The following is a 23,603-nucleotide window of genomic DNA, read 5'->3' as shown; positions in this document are numbered from 1 at the left end:
TAAAATATTGTTAAATGACATGTATGTCGTAGATTGTCTGATAATTGTTGATTGTATTTAATAAAAATAATTTGATTAACCTGAAGGCATGCAGAGCGCCTCCCTGACTCTGTCGACGAGGGCGTTGAAACCAGGTGTGACATCCCTGTTGTTGTGCGCTCCAATGTGCAGGAGTCTCTCGGGGGCAGGGATATGTAAAGGATGTGGCTGTGGCGAGGGGGAGGTAGCCTCTCCCCCGTCGCTGGACGGAGGCTCGCTTGACCCGCAAGACAGCACCTCCATCTTTGAAAGAGGCGACTCAGGAGAAGCGTATGCCGCCACAATGTTGTACTCGTTTTTGAGCGCGTTTCCTCGAATATGGGTGGATGCTGTGAAAACATACATATAAATAACAACTTGTTTACTAATTACTTTACTCTCTCACATTCCAACTGCGGAGAAAAAGACAAGAACAAGGTCGTGCCACTTCTCTTGGTTCTCCACTATACCCTCCTTATCGTGTCAGTGCTGCTATGTGCAGATAAGTCTTATAACAATGTAAATAATAATATATGTATTAATTGACTTTCCCCTGAGCCCTTATTCCAATATACCCACTGCGAGTGAAATGTATCATGACAGGATTATCGAATAGTTATTATCTTGGTTACTCCTCTAGGGCCCAGTGTTTCTCAACCGGTGGCCCGCAGAATTTTTCTGGTGATTTGCGAATTTTTGGCATCCAAATGCATATCGACTGCTTAATTTGCAAACCAGCTAACTGCACTTTTTATCAAAAATATAAAGCATGTTTTCTATGCTCACACCAAATTTCAAACTCCTAAACCTATAAATAAATGCGTCTTCACACAAAAGAGCCGACTGCAGGTGCCAAATTTCCAATATCGTAAATGGAACAACTCCACTCTTTATATATTAAAAGGAAGCTAAAATAGTTTATTAGTTTTATTCATAGTGCAGCTTATTTGTAAAAAAAAATTCCAAGTGTATTTTTGAAATTGTTAAATTCTGCTCGATAGTTATTAAGTTTTTCCTCCTTCCTGAACATTTTGTCTAAATGGAGTTAGCCGGTTTGTAGATTAAGCAGTTGATATGCTAAAAATTCTAATAAGATCTTCAAGCAAGTGTTTGTGCATTGTGTTTTTATTCTTAAAATAGATTAACAATTTTACATGACGAAATCAACCACTATCAGATGTTATTGTATGTTGCCATAAAAATAATATTTTTTATTTCTGCATTAGTGGTCCGCAAAACGTTTTTCCTATCTTCAGTGGTTCGCAGGAGTAAAATGGTAATTGTGTAACAATTCGATACACCTGGTGCGATACATTCCACTTGTGGTAGATATATTGGAACAAAGGCTCTAAAATAAAACAATAATTGCCCAAAATTAATTTTCTACACAAGAGGGTTTTTAGGAGAGTAGAGGAAAAGAGAAAGTTTTTGCTGGTCTGTGTTGCCAGTTAACCAGTGTTGTAGAATTTTAGTATTAGAAAACATTAATAATATTATATAAATTGGCGGATTGAAATTGAAACATATTCGTAATTAATCATCTAAATATATTGGCAATATCTGCACATGTTCTGATGAATCTGTGAACTTGTCGAATATGTGAATATTATATTGTTTTTTTAATTGACTTTCAAAAGAGATAAAACAAATTTTCACCATTTGTTCTGGCTGAGGAACCAATGGGCAGAAGTCGCTCGACATTTGGGGCAGGTAGAGGTTTGACGGAAGTCCTGGCGTCCATATGCCACGGAGCAAAGTGGCTGTCCCCGTTTACGCCATTGGAGGATGGAGCCGTGTCAGGAGACGAGCTGTCCGCTGTCACCGGAGTGGAAGTCTGCGTCAGCACTGGATCCACCGATGCTAGAATATTCATCCCTTTCAGATACAAATGACTTACAATCTACCTGTATTAATACCTCCATATGGATGTATTCAAAATAGATCTATTTTTACTAAAAAGCTTCGATTAGGTACATCAAGAGGGAAGAGAGACTTACATACTTTTAGTATCAGAGGACACTGACATTTCTAGAACATTTTCAGTGAGATTGAATTGGAATTAGCTACAAAAAATTTCATATTTTGTAACTTAGCGCATTGAAACATGGCAGCATTGTTTATACTCGTCACCTTTGGCGGTTGATATTTCCATAATATACATATGATATATGCAATTTTCATGGTTATTCATCTAAATATTCTAAATAATTTTTTGGCATTTCTATGTCCGATGTGTTTATAATAATTCATGCAGTCTGTAATTTCACAGATTACACTTGCAGTATAATAGATAACTGCATTTTTATGTAAATGCTTTAATTCTGGTACAAATCGAATAAGTCCAGTACAAGTCGCGCTCAAAATAGTCAAATATGTTGTGTATCTAGAACATCCATTCATAACTAATGCAATTTTCAGGGTTAATCGCCACCATAATATATAATAATTATGGGATCGTTGGTTTCAATTGTTTCAAGTAATTTAATTTATATCAATATGATGGTTAATTACATTGAACATTACTGTTGAGCCGTTTCTGACGACCTAATTGTCTTGGAGATCCGTGAGATGAACTGTCATTCTTTTCCTGTGATGATTTTTCATTAGTCGTTGGTTTACTGAAAAGATAATTAACATTAAAAGCTATTTGAATTCTTGGTGGAAAGACAATATTCATTATAATAAAATAATATAACTTAGTGCAATAATATAATACTATGGTTTTACTCTATAACTATTTCTGATGTAACACTATTATCAAGACTAGATAACGGTGTTTCAACTTTCGAGCTATCGACTAAAAAACATAAAATTTGTGGATAATATTATAGCATTGCAAAATGGAACTAAGTAAATAGTACATTTATAATGTATGTACTCAATACATATTGTAATCAGAATTGTATTGGTAAAAAATACAGTGACACTGTGACTGTGTTCCAGAGTTGGCAACACTGCTCTAAACTTTATGTTTGTTCTTTTGTTTCTTTTTTTTAAATTTTACCTTCCTTTGTTTTATAAATCGATTGTTTCTGTCACTGTTTGACAAATTTAACGTACTCCATAATGAAAATATTATTTTAATCCCTAAAGCTTAATAAAAGCATATTGATCAGTAATAAACCTTTAAATATTGTACATAATGAGTTTTACCATTAATATGTGAGTTATGATGATCAACTGCTACAATTACACAAATTGTGAAAGAATACAGATCACAAATGCCCAACAAGGTGTTATCATAGCTTACGTGGCAGAAGTTTCTTTAATGATTGAAACGCCGGTTTGACGAATGGTCACTTGGTTGCAATGACTTCCGGTGGAGGTACCGCCGATGACTTGTATGGAGTGGGTGGGCTTCACTGTCCAATCTTGCTTTACCGCTTGGTTTGATAACTTTCCTTCATCCGCTGAATCAGGTAAGGCCTTCATCGCCGCTGATCTAATTGCCTGTTAATGAATATGTCAAAAATAAAAACTCTTGTCTCTCCAACCCAATTGTAGTAAACTATACATTGATAAAATAGGGATTATACATTATAAAAAGCATGAAATTCAATAATCAAAACAAAACTAATAATCTCATTGCTATTTTTTTGACAAATATCTTTGTATCACTGAGGTGTTAAAATAGTTGATATTATATTTAACGGATTTGTTGATCATGTTATAAAGATAAGTATTCATGGACATTACCATTAACCTATCAATATATTATGTGCCATTGTATTAGCAAACAAGTAGCATGATTTATTTTTTTACGGAAGTTTAACAATCACGTAATATGTTCTGTTTAGGTTTACTGGTTTTATTTTTGTGTGTGAGTCAGGTTATGGACCTAATAGGTTGAGCAAGTGGCTGACATCCATTTCTCTTAAAAAACAAAATCTGTTAATACAAACCTCTACTCTGTGGAGGCCCATATGAACCTATTAGGATCGGACATGGTCGAAAAAAAGAAAAAATTTACAATAAATTGTAACACAAAAATACTGTTTACAAAAAATATTGAGTTGCGGACATATCGGTATTTGGAAACAAACAGACAGCTTCTATGTAAAGTAGCCGAATCGGATATTATGTAGTGCAGTAAAATTCATATAAATTGAGCGGCAGTATAAGGGTGTATAATTAATCACTTACATAATATTACTTAATTACTCACTTGATTTGATATACCGGCAATAATCTTTCCAGTGGTTGCTGGCAAATTATTCTTGTCATGATGAGCGACAGCATTAGAAGAGCAGACGGGTGCCGGCGGAGGTTTGGTCGTGACATGAGACGTTGCTATCTTTCTCAGTTGCTGTTGATCTGTGGCCGACATCAGACTGGAAGTCACCATCATCCGTACCCCTTCTTTCACGCCCCATTTGTGGCTTTCATTATGCTTCAAAATAAATACAAAACAATACATTACCATTTCATATTGGCATTCAACGAATGGAGGTTATCTTAACAGGTTTATTTTTATGATAAAATGGTTGTTAGCCATTTGCTCAACTGATTAGGTCCTTACTAGAGGTGAGTTGGAAATACTGTTACCAGTTTGTCTAATCAAGTCTCGGCATGAAACTACCCATACATAGTATGTGTGGCCCATAAACTTGTTCGAACGCATACGATGAGACCATCGCGACTCGCTAGTTGGTGTTGGTAGACTTTCAATACTATTGACATTAAATGTGCGTGAGCGAGATAGCATAATACACATATGTCGAGCCGTGATACACTCAACTGTCATTGGTGTCATTGCTCTCTCTTTCTCCCCAGTTGTAAAGTTGGTATAGTGTAGGACAGATATGGTGACAAATATCCCAAATACTAGTAAGTATTTTGGAACAAGTTTCGATATTAAGTATTTTTTTATACTGGTAGTAAGTATACTTAGTCATTAAAATCAACCAGTTTTCCCATCTCTAGTCCTTACTCATTGTCCTCAGAGTGTCATTCAGAACTGCTACCTATAGCTTTAGATGTACCTCTGCCAGTACTCCACTGCAGGATAATACGAGGGTGGGTCAATAATTCCTTAGAAAAAAGCATTAAAACAGTTTTGATTTTTGTATTTTTTTTTTATTTCTCAACATAATCTCCTTGGAGCTCAATACACTTGGTTAGACGTTTCTCAATTTTTTTTAAGCCGTCAGAAAAATAAGTTTTCGGAAGGTCCTCAAAATAAGCATTTGTCCGATCGATGACTTCTTCATTTGAAAAAAAACGTTGTCCACTTAACCATTTTTTTAAGTTTGGGAAAAGGAAAAAGTCACTGGGGGCTAAATCTGGCGAATACGATGGGTGGTCGACCAATTCGAACTTCAATTCTTCAATTTTAGCCATTGATCGTAAACATGTGTGAATACGGGCATTGTCCTGATGAAAGAGGATTTTTTTCCTGTTTAAATGAGGCCGTTTTTCTTCAATTTTGTTTTTTAGCTGGTCCAATAAAGATGCATAATAATCCCCTGTTATTGTTTTTCCTTTTTCCAAATAGTCAACGAAAATAATTTCACGTGCATCCCAAAATACAGTAGCCATAACCTTACCAGCTGATTTTACGGTTTTCGCCTTCTTTGGACATGGATTGCCTTCGCAATCCACTGCTTTGACTGTTCTTTCGTCTCGGGAGTATAGTGGTGTATCCATGTTTTAACTACAGTCACAAAGCGACGAAAAAATTTATCCGGATTGCGTTGCATGAGCGACAACAGGGCTTTAGAGGCCACCACCCTATTGCGTTTATTGTCGACTGTGAGCAAACGCGGCACCCATCTTGCAGAAATATTTTTCATGCCCAATTTGTCATGTAAAATAGAAATGACGCTACCTTTTGAGATCCCTGTAACCTCAATTATCTCACTCAACTTTAATCTTCGGTCACTTAACACCATATCGTGGATTTTATTGATCATTTCTGGTGTAGTCACCTCTACAGGACGTCCTGAGCGTGGTTCATCCTTTGTTGATGTACGACCACGTTTAAATTCATTTAACCAGTTATAAATAGTTGCAAGTGAAGGAGCAGATATGCCGTGAACTAAATCCAACTCATTTTTTATTTCCTTTGCTGTTAACCCTTTTATATTAAAATGTTTAATAACAGCTCTAAACTCAATTTTCTCCATTTTCCATTTTTCCATTTTCCACAAGCAAAATTTTTTTTTAAATGTACGAGAAACACACAACAACCCGACCAATCTGATTGAAACTTCGCAGCATACTGAATCGGTAGTGCCGCTGCATGAAAACAAACAGCTTATTGTACTAGTCGCGCCACCTGTCGGCTTTTCTAAGGACTTATTGACCCACCCTCGTATATAACAAATTAATCAATCCACAATAATTATTCTTGTATTTAAGTCACAATACTGAGGCTCGGCTCGATATAAATAAAAATCATTGCATACAAACATTATTTTCTAGAAAAACTAAGTTTTTTAAATTAAATAAATCTATAAATTATTCAAATTTCTCTAATACGTTCGAGGGAACTTATTAAACAACCAACATTTTAATAATAAAAATAACAATTAGATAGGTAATAAAATAAAAGTCTTAAATTCATTTAAAAACTTTTTTTTTCAATAATGAATTATTGTAAGTTTATCTTTGAAATCTTTGAAAATGTTCTTAGATTGGCTGTATGTATATAAAATTTTAAAAAGTAAATTATCAATTTCTTTTATTAAATTGCATGTATATTCTATCGGTAGATGCCCCTAGTAGATCTACGGTAGCACAGCACTTAGCCTTGATAAAATGGGGCAGCAAAAAATTCTTGTTATATAATATATATTATGTAAATACTAATACCCCGGAGCTGTCGTCTTCACTTGCCATAAACCACAAAGGTTTCATCCCCATAAACTTCTCTGAATATTTCTTCTCTGGTTTGGCTTCAATCGGTTTAACCGGCATCTTGGGTGGGTCCAGCTGAATGGGGGCTTGCGTGATAACAGTGTTCTTGGCCTGCACCATTTCTTGCTTCGCTAATTGATCATCAAAATGTGTCGTGTCATCAAACGATCCCTGAAAGTTTCCAATTTACAGGTCGATGAATAAAATTGTGTTTCTATCAAAGAGCTTCGACTACAACTATAGGAAGATATAACTCATTTTACAACTCGTGATGGTGATTTTACAAGATTTTTAGTATGGTTGAATTGGAAGCCATACAAAAAATAATATTCTATGCTTTAGTGGCATTGAAACATGGCAGCATAAACAAGATGGTGACCTATTTTGATGATTCGCCATATGACATTCAGTTATTTTCGTTTTTTATGTGACTATCGCCCACGACGGCCGAGCGGCTTACACGTCGGCTTACAATGTCATGGGTCTCAGGTTCGAATCCTGGGTCTGGCAAATACACAATATATTCTTTTTCAATTTGTGTTTTGTGTCAGAGTATGGACCTAATAGGCTGAGCAAGTGGCTAACATCGATTTCTCCATCCAAAATCTTTTAATACAAACCTCCACCCTGTGGAGGTACAAATTATGATCCTATTAGGATCGAACATGGTTAAAAGAAAGAAAGAAATTCATTTAAATGTGTATTGTATAAAAAACTTTTTTTTACACTTTTTAATACCAACAGTCTGCAAAATAAACTCTTTTTTTTATAGCTGCCATCGTTGACATTTTATTATAGTTTTTTCATGTTTATTCATCAATAATGGTCTCATAGTGAATTCAAGTTTAACATTATTACCAAGATAAACTGTAAAACTGGAATTTAATAATAATTGATGAATTTGATTATTTATGAATATTGATTAAAATTGTGTTAAAATGCTTAAGATTTTAGTGGGACAAAATAATAAATAATCAAATATTCACTCTAAGTGCCCATATGCACTTGCGGCAGGCCGCCTATCGTTTTTTGTATGCAAAGTGCGATATGCGGCAGGCCGCTGCGGTTAGCCGGCGGCCTGCCGCAAGTGCGTATGGGCACTAAGGCAGATTCTAGAAAAGACCACTGAATTCAATATTAACATGTATCACCTGTTCATCGGTTTTAAGGCAGCTTATGATAGCATTAATCGATACCGGTTATACGAAGCAACGCGAGAATTTGAAATTCCGACGAAAATAATTAAACTTGTAGAGATGACAATGACAACAGTACAATGCCGGGTGAAGCTGCAAGCGGAAATATCCGAGCCATTTATTTCACTGAATGGCCTCAGGCATGGTGACGCTCTGGCATGCCTTCTTTTCAATATTGCGCTAGAAAAGGTGATACGGGCAGCGGCACGATATTTACTAAGCCTGTGCAGCTGCTGGCATATGCCGATGATATCGACATCATTGCCATATCAGAATTGGCACTGAAAAAGGCATTCACAGCACTAGAAGCCTCTGCCAAATGAATGGGTTTACAAATAAACGAGGCAAAAACTAAATACATGCCTGTCTATGTCACACCACGAGAAGTCGCACCAAAGTTAGATATTGGTGCATACAAGTTTGATACGGTCGACAGTTTCATATACCTTGGATCTCTTGTAACTCGACAAAAGGATATTACAGAAGAAATCAACAAGAGAATCATGTCTGCGAATAAATGCTACTTTGACCTGTTAAGACATTTTAAGTCCCGCACACTATCTCGCCAAACTAAAAGCACTCTTTACAAGACACTTGTAAAGCCAGTGCTCACCTACGCATCGGAAACCTGGATATTAACTCTGCGAAATGAACAAGCCCTGAACATCTTTGAAAGAAAAATTCTCCGCCGTATATATGGACCGATCAGGGATAGCACCAATTGGAGGAGAAGATATAATGCTGAGCTCTACGGGCTGTACAAAGATTGTGGCGCAGTTCAATCAATTAAGATTGGGAGACTGCGATGGCTAGGTCATGTGTACCGTATGAATGACAATGAACCGGCAAAGAGAGTGATGTCCAGCAATCCAATAGGACGTAGAAGAAGAGGGAGGCCAAAGATTTGCTGGTTGGATGGAGCTGCCAGTGACTGCCGTATTCTGGGGGTACCAAATTGGAAAGCGGCCACACTGGGTAGGGACAGGTGGAGGGAGCTGTTGGAGGAGGCCAGGACCCACACCGGGTTGTCGCGCCTCTGATGATGATGATGGGACAAAATAAACAATTCAATGCGCTCACTTGTGCAGTGCTGCCGTGCAACGTGCTGTCGGACTTGTCGCTGGTCTCGGGGATGGCAAGCAGCTCCGAATCGGTGCTCTCCTGGTCGAGGCTCCAGTGGTGGTATTTCCTCGGTTTTACCGTCTCCTCCCAATGGGTCTCCATGCCGGGTCCGGGTGACTTCTGATGATGGATGCCCACTTTTACGGAGGCCTTTTGGGAGTCCATGGAATACATGGGCGAGAGGGGAGGTGTCTCAAATCTCTCTCCGCCTGCTGACGGTTGATGCTCTTGTTCCCCACCCAATGAAGGTTGACTGATGTCTTAAAATCACAAATCGTTTCATGTAAACAAATAAATTTTATTACCATAATGATACCATTTAATAATTTAGGTGCACAGATGCGCACTTCTTTCCATGCACAGAAGTAGACTAGGCTAATGTGTTCATTGTCTGTAGTCACTTTCCCTTCCCATTCTATCTTGGTTCCTGCCCATATTATTAAACCTCAAATACAATGTGGCCAACGGAGTAGTACCATATAAAAATCCGGCGCCCTGATTTATTTTTATATTTTCTGGGCCAAATGCATAGTCATACTTATGTGGCATTAAATAATGCTTAACCTTTCGCTGCCATAATCGGGGACTCAGTGCCAAATGATAACCAAAAGCAGTGTGTTTATAATAAGAATGCTAGATAATGAAGTTAAAAGTGCTTAACGATGACATCTCCGCATTTGGCTCATAGAATCCAAATGTCGTGAATAAATAGCCACTGAGAATTTCCTTATATTCAATTAAACAAGAGTTTCCAATTAAATAATATTTTGGTTATTGAAAGACTTGTAGTAATATTTATTTTATGTCAAAAGTATTTTAGAACGGAGTCAGTAATTAGATATGTGAACAGTGAATCGATGCAAGAGCGGTGTACATGATTGAGTTGTATATTGAAAAATGTGCCATATTATGGAAACAGACTTATTATTAGTTCCCATTGAATTTTTAGATTACATAATAATAATATGTAAACAAATCGCACCATGAGTGTAAAACCAAGTCATGTGCAAAAGACATATTTTGGAAATATTAGGGTTTGAAGTCTTCGTTTTGTTAGAACAATTTTTTTTTTTTCGACCATGTCCAATCCTGATAGTACATATGGGCCTCCACAGAGTGGAGGCCCATATGATTGATTTTTGTTTTTTACGAGAAATGGATGTCAGCTACTTGCTCAACCTATTAGGTCCATACCCTGACACACACAAATTGAAAAACAATATGTGTACTTGCCAGACCCAGGATTCGAACCTGGGACCCACGGCTTTATAGTCCAATGCTTAAGCCGCGCGGCCACCATGGGTGGGAAAATAGAGTTTCTAAAAAAAAAATCATAATATTTGGTTTATATCTACATTATATTGCATGTTCTTTCAGTTACTTCACTTTTAGATTATCAAGTTCACGACTTTTGCAGTTGTTTTGCATTTAATCTCTAAATTGAAAAATTTGCAGATGCCTTGGTTTTACACTCACGGTGCAAAATGTTCATAGAATATGTATGTATTATGCGAATTGTTATTGATTTTTTCTACATTTAAAATAATGATTTTTTGTAAAAACATAATATTGATTCATGATACTCATAATTCTGTGCATTAGTATATGGGATAGTATATTTGAAATGTTTGAAAATGTTTGGAGTCGCTCTCTAATTTAAAAAAAAAAGCACTATCCATACTACACACCACTGAATATGGTAAATTTATAGGTAGCCATAGTTAAAAACTTTACCTCTCGATCTGCTAGACTGCGCCATGATAACCATCGGCGGGATGCGCTTGCACTCATGGTGCTGAGCGTCCAACGTATTGATCACGATCTTCACCAGAGACTGGAGTTGACCGCAGATGGGCTGCTGTATGTATTGATACTGAAATGACAGATGTCGATTTTTTTTATGGCTGAGGAAATTATTTTTGTGAAGATTTCTAGATTTCATGAAGCAATTAAGCCTTTTACTACAAATCTAATCTAATACTACTCTAAGAGAGAGACATTAAAATTTTTCTCCATCTAATATTGACACGGGTACTATTGAAATGCAATTCTTGTACTTATCAAGGAAAGAAAGGGAAGAAATACAATTTGAAATCGGATGCAAAAAATGCATGTAATTTATGCAATGTGTACTTGATCCAGTGAAGGACTCGATTGGTTGGACAAATGGCTAACTATTGGTCGTGAAAAAACGAAATAAAAATGCAATCTGATTTCACAAGGCAAGTGGGCTGGCTATGAAAGATCAACTCAATGCAGAAACAACGATTTTCAACATGCGTGCGTTCTTCCCCTCCCTATTTTTTACAGTGCTAATCAAGTTTCTCCAAGCTATCACCCCCTCCCCCTCACTTCCAAGACCATGTAAAATAATATGGTTATTCTGTGTTAAAAATATGACTAACACTGAAATTAAATATATTGTTCAGATAATAATATTATGTACGTTGTGTAATTTTCAATTTATGGAATCACCTTATAGAGAAGAACCAGTAGGGCCATCAGCCAGCACCTCCTGGAATGTGTCTCTAGCTGCCAGAGTGAAAAGGACGGCTGCATCTGTGTAATGGAGACAGGTATGGAGTTGGACGGAGACGGACTGTAGAGAAGCAGAGAGAGGGCCGGCAAGATGAGAGACCAGCCCATTACGTGATTCTGGTCCAACACTTGTGGCAAGTTCGCCAAGAATACGTTGAACACTGCCGATTGCCTGCAACATAAATTTACAATTATATTAATTATATTTTTTAATTAAACAATTTATCATTCATTGCATAAAAATAATTTAATTAAAAATCATTAGTAAGTACAAATATGTGAAAAATAAAATTTGGAAAGTTTATGATGCCATCTAGTACTTATTGTTAACACCTTGATTAAAAATTACAAAAGATGATCATTTGATAGGGTACCTACTTAATGGAATTTGAATATTCTTTAAAATTCCCCTAGTTACTATAAATTAACTAATACTAATGACAATTGAGACATTGTTGAAAAAAGGAAACAGTCATATTCACCTCAGTCTGTAGGGCGGTATATGGAAGCCTTTGTCATTTTGACTGTATCCGAGCAGCAGGTACAAGTGCTTCAAGACTATTGCTTGCGTCCGGGCCACATGCTTCTCCTCGGAGGGACTGGCCTGGTCGGAACGAGAGAGAAACTGCATCAGCAGGAAGACCAGCAGGTGCGCAGTCTCACGATCCGCATCTTCCGTGTCCATGACGCGTGGCAGCAGACTGGCCAGCGTGGCATCATCCGTCACCCCCCCTCCGCCCAACAGGCAATGGATTTGTCCATCTATTCCAAACGACTCACATTAAAATATATGTCATGCGAAATGAGAATTGCTAAATTTTGTTTAAATTAAAATAAACAACTATAATAGTGTATGTTATGAATTTGTAATAATTTTCCCACGGATATACTTAAAAGTGGTGCGACTTATCGGTGATTGAAGTCACAGACTGGTTAGTAACTGATGTTACAAATATGGTGCTACTCTTTAGTAATCAGAAACAGGTAATTTAAACTGTCAAACTGAAACATCCTATGGGAATATTTGGACAGCCTGTAATTATACAGGCAGGGACTTTTCTCTGTTTCTGCCAAAAATTTTGAATTAAAAAATTGATAACTTTTTGGTTTGTAACACTTTTTAGTTTGTAAATAGTAGTACGCCACATCTTTAGAAACAAATGATGCGACAAGATGCGTTACAAACTGTTTAGATACTAGTCGCGCTGTGTGGGAACCCCATTGAAATACGTTAGCGATGCCTTGCAAGCTACTGTCTGGTAATTTAAATTTCAGTCGCGTCTTCTTTGAGTATCTCCATGGCCGGAAGGTCTTATTATATTCTGATGTTAATAAGTAAGATATTAATATACTATATATCTAATAGTGTGTAACTTTTATTGTTGATTATTGTAAAAATCTAATGAATTTAGCATTACACTATTTAAAAATATATTATAATACTGCAAATAAGTTTAGTACAAGTGAATTTTCAATCTATCATTTTTGTAACGATCTTGTAAACTGACCAATGAACGCGGGACAGAGGGGGAAAAAATCTTTGAAACTTTAAAATAAATCTGAATGATCAGTGCGAGAAATTGACTCATGAAATTGTTGCCTATTCCATATGATAATGTTTCTGAGACTTGAAAAAAGTAATCAAAACCATTGGTTGAGGAATAATGATAGATGGAGTTTCCACTGTATAATATCGTCTCTGTTCTGGCAGAACACACTAACTGGAGAATACTAGTTTTGAGTAATTTGACTTTGAAGTTGTTAAAATGTTTGAAATGGTCTATCATGTGAGTTTATTAAGTAATCGTAAAAAGGATGACTTTAAAATAAAGACTGTTTATTTATTAAGAAGGTTTCCAGACGGTAAGTTTTAAATAAGGAACATTTTGGTATAACTAACTCAATATGTAATTTTTTCGAAATGTCTTCTGCCAGAACAGTGACGATATAATAGTAATAATTATGTTTTATGAAATTCGTGTAATAAAATTATAAATAGATAATCTATACATTTCGATAGAGCACTTATTAGTGTGAAAAAAGTTTTGCATTTGGAAGAAATAAATATGAAAAAGAGACATGCCAAGTAATTCGTAAAATTAAAACTTCTACACTGTACTGATTAATTTAAAAGTGTCTGAGTGCCGTATGCATAGTCATTATTATGTCAATAAATGGTAAATGAATATTTCACAAGATTTGAGAATGTAACATTCTTTATTGAACATCCATAATTTGAAAACACCTCAGAGAAATATATAACCACTTAAAAATATATGTGCGTCCTATCTAATTGAGATGAAATTATGAATAAGTGGTATTGTGTTATAATTTTTTTCAAATGAGAATGTGTCTTTGTGACAGTCTAAGACATATTTCCTTTTCTAGTGACGCATAAGCCCACATATTTATATAAGTATGACTGTGTATATGACCATTAGAATATTTTTCATTTAGTAGAAACCGACTGTCCTGATGTTTAATCATCCTGATAATTACTACCTATTTGACATTACCAGACGGCTCATCTCATATTTAATTAGGAGACACATGAACTTGTTTTTAGAACTAAATTTTTCTTTACAACAAAAGATGTGTGTGGTGAACGCATGCGTCAGAGGTGAATCTCTTCTTGTTTTACTCTCCATTCACAAACACGTAGATTATTAGTACCAGCCATACTAAATTGCATATATTTGCAAGTGTTTTGAAGTTTTATTGGAAATAAAATATTAAAATTGCTACCAATAAAATTTTCAAACATGTAACAATTTAATATTGCCATCTGTTATTACTAACACAAATAGTATTAAAAAATCGATAATTTATTGGTTTGTGTCTACAATAAGCGTTTTCCTATGCAATGACATTATGTTACATAATTTTTTCCCCATTGTGTAATCGAGTTTTTATCAGTTAATTTTGTATGCTTTGTTTTACAAATTAATTCTCTTCACCTACCAGTGGGTCTATTCTATACTTATCGAACACTAAATTGATAAATAGTATCAAACTTAGGGTAGGTTTGTATCAAAATATTAGCACTTATTGTAACAATTACACGAAGCCGGTTTTTATTGTTGCAATAAGTGCGATATTTTAACAGCAGCAAGATAGGTGCTGTTAAAATATAGCACTTATTGCAACAATAAAAACCGGCTTCGTGTAATTGTTACAATAAGTGCTAATATTTTGATACAAACCTACCCTAAGTTTGATAATATTTTTCACTTTATCACTTTAGCGGTCGATAAGCATAGAATAGACCCACTGAAAGAATAATCCAGCATTGATTGTCGATATTACAATATTAACATAAAATGTACTGTGGTTAAAAAAGTATTTACTAAATTAACAGTGAATCAATGTGTATATTTATGATTTAAATTACCTACTCTCGGAATTAAATAAAATCCTGTAACATGCTTAAATAACCAAAATGCTCTAGTATGTATCTAAAAGCTGGCATGCATATAATTGTATGCAATGAGATTTGAAGTTATGTCTAATAATTAGACATAGTCAATAAATTCCAGACATTTTTACAATCATGCATATTAACTAGAGTAGGTATAGTGTTGTAATATGAAATTATTTCAAATTAATATCAAAATAGTACAAATGCAAATGATTATCATTTTAAAACAAAAGTACAGATTAAAAGTAGGTATTCAAAATATTAATGGTATAGCATACATAACAAAATACCTATGTACTGATAATTAATAGTGATTAAATAAAAGCTTGACTATTGTTTTGTCTACTGTCTTGCCTGAAAACATGAAGCTTCAATAATTTCAGTTTTTGTTAAAATGTTTTATATAGATAGATTATCACATGTACAATAAAAATAAATAGCTAGGTACCAAATTAAATCTATTTCTTCCTTTGCCTTGGAACTTTAGAGTAGTACAAAATGATGTCACGCCGTGTGAGGCTTCATATGACATCTTAGACACATGAATGTACTATATTATAAATGACACAATACATACATTCATATGTTCAAGATGTAAATGTATCAGTTGACGTATCGTAGACATATTGTGCGTAAGTAATCCAATGCCAAATGTAAGACCACTCATTCAATATTTGTGGTAAATGTGTTTTTTGTTTATTTCAAGATTAAATGGTTGGTTTTAATATTAGATTCTTTTTTCCGTTGAATCTATTGTATTTTCAAATCATGAAAATATGCCCAATTTTATTAGCTGATCAATCTTGCAATAAATTAGACATACATATTATGTAACTATCGGTATTTGTTCATACCTTTTTAACGTATCAGCTTACAGAGGGGTTTAAAATTTTTTTGTGTTTTTTTCATGAGTCTCAAGTTATAGATCCGTTATGTCGCATTGTGTTAAATTACATAGAATAAGCACACAATTTTTTTGACATTTTGACCAGTTATGATTTTTGGAAATAGACGTTTCATATAACCCTACAGAGTCAAGGTTATCTTTACAATCTTTTTCCATGTGACGGTTATTAGCTATTTACTTAACCGATTGAATCCATGTTTTGGATCCTAACAAATGTTAATTTCTTCCCCATGATTCGAACCCATGGATTAAGACAGGCATTCTGTAGACTACATCAATGTGGGGTGCTATGTACGTTATTAGTACATTTAATGTCTTTTGGTAGAACATTTATTATTGTAGTTTCATATTTGTGTTTTTTAATAAATTACAGTGTGGGCAGTAAATATTTTTTAAATATGGAAGAATCTCGTAAATCGAATATCTCCAAAATGACTCTGCACTACTCTAGAGCTGTGAGTTCGCTAGAGCGTTTACCCAATGCACCCAATTGCATCAGGGTTCTGTACATTACACAGAAATCACTCACGGACATGAAATGCATACATTAGTTTTAGTATAGCTCGTGATAAACGCTCATTTATAACTACTTAAAAGCCAAAAGAAAAAAATTCTAATATAAATCTATAACCCTACTTTCCTAAGCCTATTGAAGTTAATAATTTGCAAACCATTGTTGAGCTGTTAAAACCTCAGATGTGACAATGTGACAAAATTTAATTTTACATGAGAGACAAAAAAACTTTTTTATAAGCAGGTACCATGATCAAGTTAGAAGTCTCTGAATAAATTGATTTTATATTTAAGTATTGGAGAATAGGGGGCACGTCATCATTGTGTGTTTGTTATAGCTCTGATGAAATGACTACGTGTATTGGAGGTATTACGGTTTTATAAAACTGAGACATTACATTGGAGGGTTCCATTATTAATTATATTTTAATTTTGGAGGTACATAAGAGTTTCACTAAATTATGTGGTGTAATATAAACAAACAGAAAATATTTAAAAAATTGTCATATCGAAGGTTTAAACAGGTCAATTGATATCCATTATAATATTATAATGTTCAAAATTTTGAATGATTAGTATACAATGTTAGTTAAGATGGTATGAATATAAACTCCATTTATTTACGTGTTTGCCGATACGACGCTGTGTGGAAGAACAAACATGTGAAATGCATCCGTAAATAATAACAGAAACAGTTAAACAAGTCAATTCTAGAAAAGGTCAGAAAGAAGATGTAGGTAGTTTTTTTTTCTATAATAGAAGAGAATATTATGTAGAGACCTTAGATTTGGTTTATATTCTATTGTGCAAAACTAACAGGTCAGTGCACATAGCTTAAGCCTTAAGGCAATATTATAATTTAATGTCTATAAAGTTTATAACAACATCCATAATTTTTGTGTTTGTACCTCATTGTAAAAAGATATACATAATATATTATGTAATAAAAATCATTCTTACTAACGACACATAAGTTAACTTTTCAAACTGTCAAAAAGTGCTTCAAAACACTGTACACTCCCAAAATTTCACTTTGGTAATTATGATCTGGTGGCTTTACTATCCTACATTGTAATAATTGGTAAAACATAATACGGATATCATTAAAAATAAGAAAATTGTAATCGTTCTTAATTAAATACACACTTTGCCAAAATAAATACTATCTACTGAACGTACTTGATAGAAATTGAATTAAAACTCTAATCAATTTGAGTTTTGCACTATTCCCTATGAAAATAGTACAAAACATATTCTTTCTTTTGTCACCGGCTGTTGAAAGGTAAAACCACACAAGTGACTATTGTGAATTTTGCATTAGAACAAAAAAAAAATTCTCAATGCAATTGAAATCATGTGATGTTTGAGACGTAAAAAGTGTAGTAAACATTTTTTGATGTGCTATTTTGACACACCGAAATAACAAACAAATCGATGAAGTGTGCTACTATAATCCAATAATCGCAAAAAGTCACTTGTGTGGTTGTGCCTTAAACGGTCAATTTTCTGATTTATATCTTATTCATTTTTAAAACAGTAGTTGTCTAATTTTCTGTGATAGTTAAATGTTATTATTGAATATGAGTATGAAAACTACACCACTACAGACTGCAGCATAAGCCAAAACTACTCTACCTTGCGTCTGACTGGTACTATGGCAAACACTAAACGTGGCATTATTATTTGGCGTTTGGGGGGCGGTGGAAGGGAGCGAATGTGAATGAGTGTGGGGGTGGGGGGAGGCGGCCGCGCCCGCGCCGCTCAGCAACTGACCCAGCCCGAAGCGGGAGCTCTTCCTCTTGAGGATGGGGGCGGAGTACTGCCGGCTGTACACCTTCTCTTTGTCTGAGCCTCCGCAAAAATCGGACAACATTGGCACAACGTCACAAATAGCATTACTCTAAATATCTACGTTTAAACTAAACTCTTCCATATTTAATTATGTATATCACATTTTTTTCCAATCGCATAACTGACATTGCTTGAGACTTCCACAGTCGGTTGATAATATATTTGGCTTATGGGCTGTCACTATGTATTCTTCCTTCTCCTTCTCTTCATTGCTTCAGGCACATCGACAAAATCGTTTTCATAAGATAATGTGGTATACTGTTTGGTTATAGCCCATTTACACGTGCATGGATTTACTGCTGGCAGTTGATGTTGCAACTTGCGCAACATTTGCGCATATGCGGTAGAACAATTGTTGCGAACCTGCTGGAAAAATTACAAACTAGACTGTGCAACGCACAAAACACGCATCTTGCTGAAAAATGAGATTGGCACAATAATTAGCATTTTTATGTGTAAATAGTTACTGCCGCGATGGTTTAATTTACACGCAATTGCTGGTAGTAAATCCATGCACGTGTATACGTACTATTAGGTTAAGTTGACAGTAAACGTTACTTAGTGTGAAAAAAATATGGTTGATGCATTATTAAGATCTTAGTGAATACTAGTGAACGTGATAAATATTATCACTTTATCATTTATTTATGTATTAAGGCAGTTAAAATAAGTTAACCGTCAAAACTGTCTATCTTGCTCTAACAGTTAACAAAGCCAAGAGAGGGGCTGTTAAGAGTACAGTTTTAGCGCCTGTAGATGCACATGGATTTATTTGCAGCAATAGTGAATATTTTAAACTATTGTAACAATAATTGTTTACACATAAAAGTGCTGACTATCTCTACAATCTCATTCTTCAAGAGAAAGCGAGACGCGATGTTGTACGCGGTGTAGATCGTTTTTTCGTATATTCGAACATTCAGTATAATTGTATGTTATAATCCTCATGAGAATGGCCTCTACGATGAGCCCAAAAGGTCAGAATAACACGAATACGTAGTGACAGCCTGAAAATCAAATACAATATTATGTAACTGACATATTTGTAGGCACTTATTTCAAATATCTAAGACTCCACTGCGTTAAATGAATAGTAAGATTAAAAATCATATTATCAATTAATTATTATATAACCAATATCACTAAATAAGGTATTTATACTTTTATTATAAAAGTTTTGTATGGGACAAAAGTATGGGAATAAAATTTGTTGGGCAATAAAACAATTAATATTTCATTTTGGCATGCTTACAATAAATTATTAACATTCTTATATTGTACAATATAATAATATCTACCCAATAGTATTGTCAAATTTCAAATACCATAGATTACAAGTCGGTCCTGCTACATTGACTTAATAATTTAATTTAAAAGTGAATAGTACCATTGAATGTAGGTACACTAATAATTATGAAATATTATATCATACCCTTTTCAGTATTACAAAGAATGATCATGTCGTCAAGAATTAAAAACTGTTTCGGAGGCTTTTTGTATTATGATACAAATCAAAAAATAACTATTTTTTATGTTTACCTACAGCAATTAATTGTTCCAGTATGCCGCAGTGTTTTATAATATGTATATATATTTTTTTTTTATAACACTACAACAGGTCAAGATGCCCAATGATAGTAGTGTAGTGAAACAGAAGTGCAATAATTGAAACTAAGCGATCACACAAACACTCAGGTTTTGAGAAAACCACATAAATATATTGTGACCTCACGGGAATCGAACCCGGGGTGAGAGTTCAGTGCCTTACGCACTAGACCACAAAGGCCACGAGAATAAAGAATATAAATGTATATTACATACTTATATATTATTTTTATTATAAAAATAAGATCAGTGGCAGGCAATTATTATTTCACTCTGATTTCTTGATTTTTAGACCAAATAAGGATTTTTTAATCGGATCAGTTTTGATGATACTGCATTAAATTTTTCGTTTCGATTTGATGTGTTTAAAATTTTACACAACGTGACAATCATAAAGTCATTTAACATAAAATCTTCCGGAACAGTTATTGATTGTTGACGATTAATCAGGAAGCTTTTTGCTGTTAAGAAAACTTACAATTATTATGTCAATGGCTTATGTATTCATAAAATTAATTACCTGCATTATTATTCTTTTGGAGTTTGTGATAAAATATTATGTATATATGGTAAAAATACTCATACAAGACTTGTCGTCACTTGCCAGATCCTCAAACAAAACATTTATTGCAATATGTAGGTATAATGAAATAATAATAATTCAATATTAACAATTAACCAAACAGTTTGTATGTATCTTTGGCATTGACATGATGTTTTAACATTTCATTATTCTGTACGTATATCATATGCGATTTTTATGATTGTTCATCTAAAAATAATGATGATTCAGAGTATTTACAATAATTTACATAGTCCGTCTTTACACAGGCACTTATAGCGACATTTGTATTATAATGTGAATGCTTTAGTTTCGGTACATGTCGAACGTGTTTTGTGTTCGTAATGGGGAATATTCCTAATTAATAAAATAATACATACCATCCATTCATAACATATTTAAGTTTCATGATTTATCCTGGCAGTATTTGTATATTTAATAATGGAATTGACTGCTTGGATGAATCTAAAGTTGTATTGTTATGCTTGCAGTTTTTTATGGATGTGAGTGATAACAGTGTGAAGCTTGCTACATACTAATGTGCAATGCGAAATTACTTACAGCTGATGCTTTAATCGTCTGAGTGACCTTGTTTTAGCTTCACTTTCATATATTTACACTCCATCTGTATAGAAAGTTTTATTCAACATCTTTAGTATTTTGTGATAACAATAGAAAGTAGAGATGGTTTTCTTTTTTCTTTTTGTCCTGAATATGATAAGTGAGAAATTATAAACGTCAAATTACGTACGTTTTTTTATTTTACTGAGACCTGCTGTCATATCGCGTCTTCTCCTCTGAATGACGCTCAATTGTTAAGGCATTTCCTCCAATTCTGTTAAAGAATCTTACAATTTTGAGCATCAAATTCATCGCAGAGCTGCAAATTGCTTCTTTCCGTGAGAACATCAAATCTTTTACCCATCAGCAATAAGCTCATTTCTGTTCAGACATGACTCACAAATCACGGCATGGGAAAGGTAGATTAGACTTAATCCATTCACCTCAAGCATTCTGGCATTCCACCGACATTATGTCCCTGATTGGCTAGCTCCTTTTGTCAAATCATTTTCTATTTCATTGGCCTCAATATATTCATATGTGATGAAATCAATTGACGACATAGATCTACCTTATTATTTTTTTTTGCTTTTATCCGGTCAAGGATATAAGGTCCGCAGTATGATATGCTCTTATAATACATTTTGTGAGCAGGTAGCCGAGGTAATACCCTGTTTACACGTGCATGGATTGTTCACAGTAAGAAAATGTATGGGTAAACATGTATTATCCTGCAGTTGGCAAGATTACGTGCATGAATCAAACAAGTTTGGAAGCTTCTGAATTTTAACATGCAAGTAAGATCTGCACCTGCGTAGTAGAACGATAATGGCGAGCCTGCCAGTAAAAAAACGAACTACTCATTTTGAGGTTAACCGATTTTCAATATGTCCTGTCAAATAGTAATATAAAATGACAGCATCGCGCCTCGCCTACTCTTGAAGAATGAGATTGAAGAGACAGTCAGCACTTTTACGTTTAAACAGTTATTGTCACGATAGTTTAAAATAAGCACTATTGCCGACAATAAATCCATGCACGTGTACAGGCGCTATAAGTTGTAAAATACTTCTGAATGTCAAATTATTTCGTTAATGTATTTCGCTGCTTGTAAATTTATCTGTCAGTTCATGATCAAATTTATTAAAAAGTATGATGCAAAATTTTGTAACTTTATGCCAATAGATTTCCATCTTATTCTCAGTTTAATATAATCAATTTGCTCAAGAATCCGCTAAGTGAACCTTCATTGTAATACTAAGATATTAGGACCACATTAATCGGAAAGTATAACATCTTGAAAGGACCAATCCACAGCTTTTATAGTATACTGGGATATGTAATTACAACAGCAAAATCAATAATATTTATACCTATCGGTAACCTATTATTGTACAATATTTTGGGACACTGTAGTAATTTAATACCTTGCTTGGTGTCTTGTCGTGGCAGCATCGATCCCGGGGCGGACATTGTCCTCTTGTAAGGCCATTTGGTTCCGAAGGAAGCACTTAAAGTTTTAATCGACGACCCGATTGCTAATCCGTCCGACAGAGAGAGCGCCTCTTGGGCTCGCTTCAACTTATGTATAAATATTTCACCATTTGTTTCGTTGTTTCGCAGATCTGCATAAGTACAAATATTCAGATTCAATAAAAATAAATTTATCTATGACGATGAAAAAAGGATATTATTATTAAATAAATATTAAGCATGTACACCAGAGTATGGACTACCTAATTTTCCCACCCCAGTCAAAGCAGTTGTCGTATTATAACACACTAAATTTTGATGTGAAGCATCTTCAGTTGTGTATGTCTGTCTTTGTCTTCGAAACAGTTCTTGCCACGCACATTTTGACTAAGTCTACTAGACTTTAGAACTATGAATGCCCTTGGTAGAAGACTAGAGAGGTAAAAATGAATATAAAATGAAACTGCAAAAAGTGTTTGGACTGTACCCAAGTTTGAATCATATGAGGCTATTACTTTCAAAGTCGGTTAACTCCATCAATGTTAATTTATTTTGATATAAAACTCATTCAAAATCTTAGAAAACCATGTTTGTTTGGTTATGAAAGTTGATGGTTACAGAAAAATGAGGTAACTTGATTGTACATAACCTTAGGGGTCATCCATATATGATGTTACACGATTTTGGCTATTTTAACACCCCCCCCCCCCCTTCGTTACATTTCCTCACTTTTTCTCAACCTTTTACCACCCTGTCTATATTACGTCACATTTTTTATACACCCCCCCCCCCTAAATGTTAAAAAATAGAAGAATTTTTTTTAAATATTTATCCTTAAATCCTCGATTGACGATATACAGAATATTGTGTTTTCAGATGCTTGTATATTTTTGTTTACTTTGTAAAGTCACATTATATCAGACCCCCTCCCCACCTAGAGCGTGACGTCATATATGAACGGATCCTTACACACAATGTAAA

At 34.5% G+C, this 23,603-nt stretch overlaps 1 protein-coding gene across 1 annotated transcript in view; it reads right to left on the bottom strand.

The window, feature by feature from the left end:
- Nucleotides 1-23,603, bottom strand: part of unc79 (UNC-79 domain-containing protein) — a 73,688-nt gene that overhangs the window by 19,196 nt on the left and 30,889 nt on the right. The window contains exons 21-32 of the mRNA XM_085957004.1: nt 22,577-22,774; nt 18,344-18,421; nt 12,215-12,494; nt 11,670-11,904; nt 10,929-11,067; nt 9,153-9,454; nt 6,832-7,047; nt 4,184-4,408; nt 3,269-3,468; nt 2,530-2,636; nt 1,675-1,878; nt 81-368 (exon numbers count right to left, since the gene is read on the bottom strand). Coding sequence (XP_085813130.1) covers nt 81-368; nt 1,675-1,878; nt 2,530-2,636; nt 3,269-3,468; nt 4,184-4,408; nt 6,832-7,047; nt 9,153-9,454; nt 10,929-11,067; nt 11,670-11,904; nt 12,215-12,494; nt 18,344-18,421; nt 22,577-22,774 — 2,472 coding nt within the window. The remainder of the gene's footprint in view (nt 1-80; nt 369-1,674; nt 1,879-2,529; nt 2,637-3,268; nt 3,469-4,183; nt 4,409-6,831; nt 7,048-9,152; nt 9,455-10,928; nt 11,068-11,669; nt 11,905-12,214; nt 12,495-18,343; nt 18,422-22,576; nt 22,775-23,603) is intronic.

This window comes from Rhyacophila brunnea, unplaced genomic scaffold (genome assembly GCF_057557595.1).
Source record: "Rhyacophila brunnea isolate RB1 unplaced genomic scaffold, BYU_Rbru_1.0 scaffold_6, whole genome shotgun sequence".
Lineage (NCBI taxonomy): Eukaryota > Metazoa > Arthropoda > Insecta > Trichoptera > Rhyacophilidae > Rhyacophila > Rhyacophila brunnea.
The sequence above is the reverse complement of the archived record's forward strand: the minus strand, read 5'-3'. Positions and strand labels throughout refer to the sequence as shown.